This window comes from Micropterus dolomieu, linkage group LG18 (genome assembly GCF_021292245.1).
Source record: "Micropterus dolomieu isolate WLL.071019.BEF.003 ecotype Adirondacks linkage group LG18, ASM2129224v1, whole genome shotgun sequence".
Taxonomy (NCBI): Eukaryota; Metazoa; Chordata; class Actinopteri; order Centrarchiformes; family Centrarchidae; genus Micropterus; species Micropterus dolomieu.
The window spans coordinates 28481348-28491111 of NC_060167.1; the positions used below are offsets into that span (position 1 = coordinate 28481348).

Consider the following 9764-nt stretch of genomic DNA (forward strand, 5'->3'; position numbering starts at 1 on the left):
TGTGTCTTAAAGAAAGACTAACTGGCTTGTAGGAGCCAGAATACTTGCTGTTTGGTAGGGGGTCAAATACTTGTTTTTCCTCATCAGATGGTTATCAACTTTTATAAATTCATATGATGTGATTTTCTGGAATTTTCTTTGGGATTCTGTCTTTCACTGTTAGAATGTACATATGATTAAAATTGTAGATTGTTGCATTCTTTGTAAGTGGGCAAACCTGCAAAATCAGCAAGGGGTCAAATACTTATTTCCCCCACTGTAATGCCTCCTACATTTATCTGTGCAGGGCTGGGTCCTGCATAGCAAAATTCCCCTCCCCCCTTTCTTCAATGTTCATCTTTGAGATTGGCACCCTTCAGGAAAAAATTGTCGCACACTCTAGCTGCATATGCATTTCCCTTTTGTTCAGATGATGTTTTGGCCCCCAGGCCATCTTCAAAATCAACAATCAAGAGGAATACCTGAGGGCCAAAATGTCATCTGAATAAAAGAGAAATGCATATGGAGCCAGAGTGGGCGACATTTTTTCCCACTTTCAAGTCTACTTCCAGTGATCAGCACCTCACTACAAACACTAACCTCGTGACGCACACAATCATGCATTTTTCAAAATTTGTAGAGCAATGCCGACTAATGGGAATAAATTATCATGCAAAACAGCAGACGCTGTTGCATATGCCTGTTTATGTATGACATATGCAAATAGAAAACGAAGACTCTTCACATTCATTCCTCCTTACGCTCTGCTTGGCCTTCTTATCACTACCTGATAAACAGTCCTTTCACTCAGATGTGGTTCCTTTTACTTTGGCTCCTCTTTTCTTTTGAGAAAGTAATTTAACAACGTAAGCTATATGCTAATCTCCCGTACAGAGCCTAATTTAACACATGAAATTTAATTACTAATGCTGATAGCTGCAGTATCATCCGATCACAAATTTTAATAAGTTGAAAGAGAGACACTTTGAATGATCTGTATGCCATCTTTTGCTTTGCTTCACTTCATTTAGCAGATAACAACATGTTGTGCTCATCATTAAGAACTCTAATCCTTCATTTTGCCTTCATCTTCTCCAACCATAGCCCCAACCCTCCATCCCTTCCCTTCTACTTCAACCACTCTCTTCCTCTAATTGCCCCTACCGTGTCTAATCCCCATGCGTTGGATCATGTAGCTATGACTTTAGCTTGTTGCTCTGGGCTGTCAGTGTAAAGTATAGTTTGATGCTGTGCATACAAAAGTTCTTATTCACCTAACATTGTATGAGACACCTAAAGGAGAGTGTTCATTGCCTCTAGACCACATCCAGACTCTGGGGAAGTGGTTTGTCATAATTACAGTGGTAATTAATCCCTTTTGAAATTCAACCTCATGATTTTGTCCAAGATATTAATATGTTTAAGTTGTGTAAGTTGTGTAAGAGGAAAATTGCACAATGAATCATTATTTAGTTTTTCTTAAAAAATCTGCAAACTCATCAGCATTATTTTGAACTTTTGTCATTATACAAATATAATATAACAAGACTAAGAGTCTACAGCCACGCTAACCTCTCTGTTATGTTGTATTTTAGGTACAGCTAAATGCGAAAATCTGCATGCAAACATCTTCACAATGACAAAGCTAACATGCTCATTTTAAATGGGTATAACGTTTCCATCGTCACCATCTTGTTTTAGCATGTTACCATGTTAGTCCATCTGGGAATGTCAGTGGGATTCATGCTCTGGAGACTATGTCTGTACAAAACTTTATGGCAATTCAATAGTTGTTGAGACATAAGTCTGTACCAAAGTGGTGGACCGACAGACAGACTGATATTGCTATCCTTAGAGCCATAGGCCGCAAACATGGCTAAAAACTGAGTAATCAGTTGAATTAAAGAAATATTTGAAAATAAAAACACTCTTACGCCGCCTATATAATGGCTTTTAAACAATGCGTAGGTGTAGACAGGGGTCGGCGACGCAAATGGCTTTGTTCACATACTTGGCTGCATACTTTGCGTGTACATGGAGGATTAAACGTGAATCCACTAGGGGCCAGTTCATCCCTCGCTGATGTTATGGCAGAAAATTGTGTCCTCTTACATTTAATCTTTTATGTATGTTCTTTTACTATTATTGCAATTGTTATTAATAATTTTATTATGGCTTATCGATATATGTATTGTGTTTTTTATCCTTAACCTTTCCTCTCCTATACTCCTTATGTTAGTCTGTCCACATTTACTAGGGTTTAGGTCAGAGCTGTGAGATTGTTTTGATGTTTTCCCCCTTTTGTTGTTCCTCTCCTCTCCTGGAATGTTCATTCAAGGCTGAGAGAGGATCTCTGTTCCCCAAAACATAGAAACCTAGACTGTGTAAATGATGATGCATCCCTTTGCTCAGGGTCAGACGCCCGAAGCTGCCCTAAGCAGCAGGTCTCTGGACCAGCTGTATATGTATTTTAGTACTTCTCTGTTTATTCTCTTTTATTAATAAATTCTTCAAAGACAATGGTTAGTTGTCACTCAATTATTTGCTCAAACCCTCACCAGGAATATCATTTCCACGACAGCTGACACACGATTATCTTCCTTAACAACCTCTGAATTTGCACATCGTAAACAAACCACACATAGCGACACAGAGGTTATGATTTTAATGAGACATCATAACGAGTAATTGCGGACTAGCTCCAGGAGTTTTACTGTAAACATCCCGCCATAAATCTCCTTTTTAAAGTCTGCTGCTGACCTTCTTCTTTTGCGTTTAATGGTGGTTGGCCACCACCTGGGCTGGTGTGTGGAACAGTAGAGTGCCGCTGACCTGCCAGTCAGTTCAACATACTGCCCCCACGTTCATGTGCTGAATTGCATCTTGCGGACGCGTAGCGTCAATTTCTGGAGACGTGCACAACCTACACTCTAAAGGAACGCAGAAAATTATTTTCTGGTTTTGTCTTGCTAGTCCCAGAAAATAAGGGCTGGTGATTGTGGTGTTGGCCATGTATCGTTATGCAGATGGTGACGAAGAATTTTAAACCTGTGCCATTACATTTGCAGGACTTAGTCACTAACAGAAAAGCTGAATGACAATTTCTCGCTCTGCAAGAACCCCCAAACAGTGACGGCAGCTCGTTTTGTACATTTTTGATGTTACATTTTTGTTTCTGTGACCTCAAAGGACCACTGAATAGCTGTAACCAACCCTGTGATGGGGCTGGTTGGAACAACATGACATGACTTCAATCATGAAACACATTTTAGAAAAGCTTTGTGTACATTCAAACTTATTTATTTATAGCTGAAACCTTATACTTACCTCTCATACTTTAAAATATTTTACCTTAACCTTTGATGTTGTTTTGCACTTAATTCTGTTCTCCACTTGTTGTGGCCTAGATGGTGTGTTTAGACTGGTTTAGACTCTTACAAAGTAAATAATAACAAAGTAAAACAGGAAAATGTGATCTAGCCAGAAAGTTGATCATAGCTTAAAGTTGGAATGCCAAAACTCACATACCATCTCAGGGTACAGATATGCAGTTGCTTTTCTGGGATACAAAGATCCCTGAAATGAACATGTACATGACGCAAGACATGACTTTTAACCCTGGTAACTGTTTATTATGCATTTTTCAGCAAAGTAGATGATATTCTATTTATTCATGATGTATCTGCCAGCAACTGAGGAACTTTAGATGTAATACACTTGATCAATATAAAACTTTTGAACAAGTAGGCCGAAGGATTAAAATAGGAGATTTAGAATGGGAGGAGTAAAATCTTTGACACTAGTGTAGCATGTCTAATTTATTAATTTAAATAAATTTATGAGAATTATTACCCAATTATGAATTTTAATATTAAAAAAATATTAATCCATAAAAAAACTCTCGTTTCGAAAGGGGCACCACCGGAGTTGTTATTAACCTAGAGTCTCCGGACCTCTAGGTAGCTTTTAATAACTATACAATTATTCACCAGTGATCAGTTAGTTAATAATCGCTCAATTATCTTAAATCAATCAGTCAGTCTCATATCTAAAGGGTAAATTCTCTTGGCAGGGACTCAGAAGTAGGCAATACACACAATTCATTGGTTACAGTGAATTTATTAACTAACTAAGGTGATATAAAATGTGGTTAATTACATCAGAGAAATAAACAATGGCTGAACAATGAGAAATGGAGGTTCGATTGTGGGAAGCATTTGACTCATACGGCAGAGGAGAACTAATGAAAGTAAAGTGAAGTGAAAGTGTTTAGGAGTTAAAAAGACAATATTAACACTATGGGACATCCCTGACCACAGAATGCTTTGTTTTGGTCTTACTGCTTGTCGCCGGCCTGCTTTGGCCTGTTGCACGGGTCCCACGCTAGCTGCCCGATCCTGGCTTTTTGCTAGGGGATTCTCCAAGGTTCTCCGTGTCTGATTGAAGAAAAACCCTCAAGGGTTGGCCTGTTGCACGTCTGGCAATTCCTTCGTTGCTCCTGGCGAGACCACGTGGCTGGGTCTGACCTCGGTGAAGTTGGCTCGCCGGGCGCGTGCCGAAGCGTCCAGAGAGCAGAGCGAACGACGTTGTGTGTCGCTCTGTTGTTGTCTGGGGCGTGGTTCCCCAGTGGGCAGTCCTTCAGTTCCCGCAGGGCAGGCCGTTTCCGCTTTCCCGAGGGACTGTCTTTTTAAACTTTTCATATGTCTATAAAAAGGAAAAGAAAATCTATTTCTATATTATCTATTATAATCAAATATTTTCCAGAATCAAACCTCACTGGTCAAACGGTTGTACCGTTTAAGTTTAAGCATTAGGTAACAGGAAAACAATTGTCAAATTATTGGTCATGATAAATAATGTATATAATGTAATATACATTGACGGAATGTCCGACGATGGTATGTAATACTTATTTCGTCCACTTGGGGGAGCTCAGGTTACATGAGGAAAGCTTAGATTAATCCAAAAACAATCTTCTTGGGAAAATTTAGTTATTTAGCCTTCAATTCAAGCTGGCAATTAATAGCGTGTAGCATGACATTTATCATCATTTCTAAAGGAATTGTGTGTGATTTCTCTCCCTCTGCCTAGGCCAATAATAGCCTATTTAGTCTGTGTGGATTAGTGGTTGTAATACATTTCCTGAGTGACAAATTAATTAAAATTATGACAATTTCAGTTAAAAGCAGTGATAGGCTATTTTCAGTCGTTCCACCATTGTCTGCCACGCATTTTCTCGCCGATTTATTACCACAGTGTTTCTTACTTTTTTTTAAATTATGGGCTTTTATTCCTCGTAAACCTACTTTATTACTTTATTTATTACTTTGGTTTGCACACGTCTCTTCCATTTCAGCATCAATAAGTCTGTGATCGACCGTGTAGTCTCTTGAAGAATGCTGTTGACGCGTATTTATCTCAATACTTGACATAGTCGCTCCTCCTCAGCCTGGTTTGGGCTTTGTGAAACGGATAAAGCCAGGTTGCACTGAACCCTCGACCACACTAGGTCAAGCCTCGCTTTTCTCTTTATCCTGGATTTCTAAATTCTGCTTTTCTGAAACAGCCTCTTACTCAAATGTAGCACCCGGTGGAAAGGCGAAAAGCCAGCAGATCAACTTAATCCTGAGCCACGCCTACTCAGCTTTCCACCTACTCCCAAGAAACCGTGTTAGCGCTAAGTTGCTGCGTGCTTCCAACTTAAAGAAGCTGCTCCAGTCCAAACGATACCACCGTTAGGACTAGAACGAACTTTAGGTCACCTGGCATACACTGTACGCACCAAGCTAACCGGTTGTAGAGAAACCTTCATCAACCTGCGGCCTGCTGAAAGCGAGAGGAGCGGAGACAGCCGACTCGAGCTGAAGTGGCCACGTGGGATAGGCAATACCCGAAAGCGCCCGAGCTCCTGTGCGCTCCACCAGAAACACATCAGCTAACCAAAATTGTCCGTGTCCGAAGGACAGAACCTAAGGAGTGAACACATCCCAACATGCCTCAGAGCGCCCCACAGAGAAACGGCACTGCTCTGCTCCTCTGTCCCCCTCTAGGGCAACTTCTCCCCTGGTCCACTAACACTCAGGTGACGCATAATACGTTTCCTGTAATATTGAGGTTGATGCTACTAATGACTAGTGTTAGGGCAGGAGGATTATCTCTCTTTAACAGGGGCAGAGGCAGAAAGATTAGGGGCTTAGCCCAAACCAAGGGGGGTTCAGGGGCATGCTCCACCAGGGAGTCACAATCCAAACATAGGACCCTGGATTTTATTTCAAGACCAGAAAAGACCACAACTGTGGGAATATCACTAAATCCCACTTCTGTGAAAACTTGCATATTAAATAGGTTGTTCTGTATGGCCATAAATACATGACACGTTACTTTAAGAGTGCTAAGTATGAAGGATCAAACTGGAAAAACAAGAGTGACCCAAAAATCTAATGCTTGCGTAAAAAAATGTATTGTGTAAGGTGGATGGTAGTACATGGAAAAGGAATGTTGAATAAGGATGGTTAAGTTGATTTGTATGTTTTTTGGTCTTGTCTCAGCCTCAAAACACTCGTCTTGGTCATGAATTTGTCTCGGTTTGGGTGGTCTTGACTACAACCCTGTACATAACACGGGTAGGGTAGGAGTTTAAAGTTAACAGCATACTAATCTTATACTGTGCAGGAGTAGTGTTCACAGAATTAAGGTTTAGTTGACAAATCTGATACATTTGATTCTGTACTATAATAATCTGGGCTGCTCTAATAGAAAATCAAGGATGCCCAACAGTGTCAAGAAAATGTGGTCTTCAATATACTGAATTAAATATTAGACCAGCGATTTCTGGTCGCTTGTAAAACTTGTAGCAGCCCTTCAAGACGTGGGCTGAGCACCACCACGCCTCGCTGATTTGAATAGTTTTGTAGTATATTCTTTTATGTGTAATGAAAGTCAAAGAAGCCTGTGTGTCATTATTAAACCTGTACATTTTTCTCTATGTGCGGCATTAAATATAGATGTTGTTGTGCAGAGAAAGCCTAGATAATATATTTTTGTTGATACAATCATGAATGTACCTTTTTGGTGTAGTTTAGTCTGAGTGCCTATGTTGGCTCATATTTTATATTTATTACCTTTCTTATGAGCTGCAATGTGATGTGATTGGAAAATGATATAACAACACTTACTTACCTTAATGCGAATAAAACTGGATATTATGGATATTCGTACTCCCCAGAAGATGTTTCCCATGTTTCTGGTCACAACCTTTATTTCGTAATATCAGGCCACACTTTCAACCTGTGTAGAAGACAATACGAATGGAAAAAGTGCCATGAAAATCAAAACACATTCATGTTCCCCAAAGAATAACTGCTCTGCACCATCTTCTGCCCTAAATGTCAACTTTGCACACAGGATATCTCATAATTTAATTGGCACAGTGCCATGAAATTTCAGCAAGCTAATTCTCCCGAAGGGTATGAATGAATAGCTTGAATTTCATGCCATTGTGGCCTTTTCTCTTGTGCCACTCAGGACGGACTACTCTCTGATAAGCAAAATCTTGATTGTGTTTTAATTAACTGCTTTTGGGTCTTAACTCTCTTATTCTTATTATGATTTATTTTTGTACCTGCACTACCCAATCACAAGATCCTAGACCTGTACCCTGGCAATTCAATTTATACTTTGCAAATAATTGATTATGTGTCTCCTTCAGCATATTATGACAGCTTCAGCATATTGTGCAGTTACAGTTCAGTTGTTACTCCACTAAAATACCTGATCTAACAGCTGCCTTTATCATTTTCCATTGGTGGCCATTCTTTGTTCCTGCTCTTAACTGTGTCAAACAGAGCATGCACACACCACCACGAACTTGTCATTGTGTTGTAAATGTTTGTTTTTTTAAGCAGTGACACACTCAAGGACAATTTGAAGGAAAAAAAACAGTTTCCCGGCCTAGATACCTGGGCCTTTATGAAACACCCTCTGCTGAATTGCTGCGGTTTTGGTCCAACCTGACATTGATCAACAGCATGTGACTGTCTCCCACTGATGATGCATGAGGCCTCTAATGTGTTCATGTTTGTATCACTAGTATGAACTTGTGTGTGTTATGTGTGCTCTCTCATTAGCAGCCAGTCACAGCCTGTCTGTTGAGCACAGCGTTCTTTGGTGCACTGGGGTCATCTTTCATTTACGGCTACAACCTCTCTGTGGTCAACGCTCCTGCTTTGGTGAGTCAAGCTGTTAGGTAGACTTGTACAGTAGGTATGCTTGTGGAGCACCATCATTGATTTCTCTCCATTTGTTAGCTCTATTAGAAATCCATAAACATTCACTTGGATGGTGCTTCAGAACCAAAAATAAAGTTGTTCATGAGTTTAGATTAGTGTAGATTTAGTCTAAACCACATTACAGAGCGTATTCAGTGCCATAGAGCTTTCTGTTATTTGTAATTTAATTACTGGACATTGTGTTTTGCTTAACACAATGTATGATGTCAATATGTACAGAGAGAGTTGTTCTGCTTGGTTATTGGTTTCAGTTTCTCACAGATTTTATAATTAGATGTATCTCAGTAACACTTGTTATTCAAAATGACTTTCATCTCACATGCCCACCCTTTTGATCACAAAAGGCGTTTCTTTTTAACCAAAAATGTTGATTCTGGGGTTTAATTCATTAATTTTTTTGTGATCATACCATTAGTGTCAAGACGGAGTAGAGGGAAATGTAATTAATGGGAATATGTGTTAATTGATGGGACTTTGTTAGCCTCTTGTCAGATAAAGAAAAAAATACATCAGCAGGAAGACAATTACGTGTACAAACTGTTTGGATTAGACTAGACATCTTCTGTAAGTCCTTTGTGTCTGGTAATACTATACAGTCCCTTCCAAAAGTATTGGAAGTGTAAGCCAAATTCCTTTGTTTTTGTTGTTCACTGAAGACATTTGGGTTTAAGATCAAAAGATGAGTATGAGACAAGAGTTCAGAATTTCAGTTCTCATTTCCTCGTATTCACATCTAGATGTGTTAAACATCTCAGGACATACCGCCCTTTGTTTAAACCCACCCATTTTTCAAGTGAGCAAAACTACTGGAACATGTGACTGACAGATGTTTCTTGTTGCCCAGGTGTTGCCTTTTAGGTTGATTGTCCAAACATTAAATAACTCTGCATGACTAATCTAAGTTTTCATCCTTGGTTCAAACCTATAAAGACTGCATTTCCTGTTAAAGAGGATAAACCAACATGAAGTAAAAAAGCAAGCCATTGTCAAGCAGAGAAAAGAAGGAAAATCGACCAGAGCCATTGGACAGACATTGGGCGTAGCAAGCACAACAATTTGGAATGTCCTGAAAAGGAAAGAAACTACTGGTGTACTGAGCAACAGACGTCAAAAAAGGTCAGCCAAGGAAAACAACAGTAGTTGATGACAGAAATATCGTGAGAGCTGTGAAGAAAACCCCCAAAACATCAGTAAGTGACCTCAGCAATGACCTCCACAGTGCAGGGGTGAAGGTATCACAATCCACTGTTGGAAGAAGACTAGAGGCCACACCACAAGATGCAAACCACTCATCAGCAGGAAGAATCGGATTGAAATTTGCAAAGAAGAACAGAGATGAGCCGCAAAAGTTCTGGAACACAATCTTATGGACTGATGAGACCAAGATTAATCTCTACCAAAGTGATGGAAAGGCCAAAGTGTGGAGAAAGAAAGGAACTGCTTATGATCTGAAGCATACAAGCTCATCTGTGAAGCATGGTGGAGGTAATGTCATGG

The 9764-nt window shown here is 39.7% G+C and overlaps 1 protein-coding gene and 1 long non-coding RNA gene across 8 annotated transcripts in view; one reads left to right on the forward strand and one right to left on the reverse strand.

Moving 5' to 3' along the window:
* Nucleotides 1–9764, forward strand: part of slc2a9l2 (solute carrier family 2 member 9, like 2) — a 147439-nt gene that overhangs the window by 10409 nt on the left and 127266 nt on the right. Inside the window, exons 1-2 of one of the 7 annotated variants that reach the window (XR_006821594.1) lie at nucleotides 5487–6061; nucleotides 8106–8207. The exons of 1 other annotated variant lie outside the window; for it this stretch is intronic. Coding sequence is in view for 5 of the 6 variants with exons in the window: in XM_046029022.1 (XP_045884978.1) it covers nucleotides 5972–6061; nucleotides 8106–8207 (192 nt within the window). In the remaining variant the exon portion in view is untranslated. Of the gene's footprint in view, nucleotides 1–5486; nucleotides 6062–8105; nucleotides 8208–9707; nucleotides 9753–9764 lie in introns of those variants that run through there. 5 more of the 7 variants (XM_046029022.1, XM_046029023.1, XM_046029024.1 and 2 more) reach the window with 5 other exon arrangements.
* Nucleotides 4335–9764, reverse strand: part of LOC123956669 — a 14599-nt gene continuing 9169 nt past the window's right edge. The window contains exons 2-3 of the long non-coding RNA XR_006821595.1: nucleotides 7159–7266; nucleotides 4335–4683 (exon numbers count right to left, since the gene is read on the reverse strand). This is a non-coding gene — a long non-coding RNA (uncharacterized LOC123956669). The remainder of the gene's footprint in view (nucleotides 4684–7158; nucleotides 7267–9764) is intronic.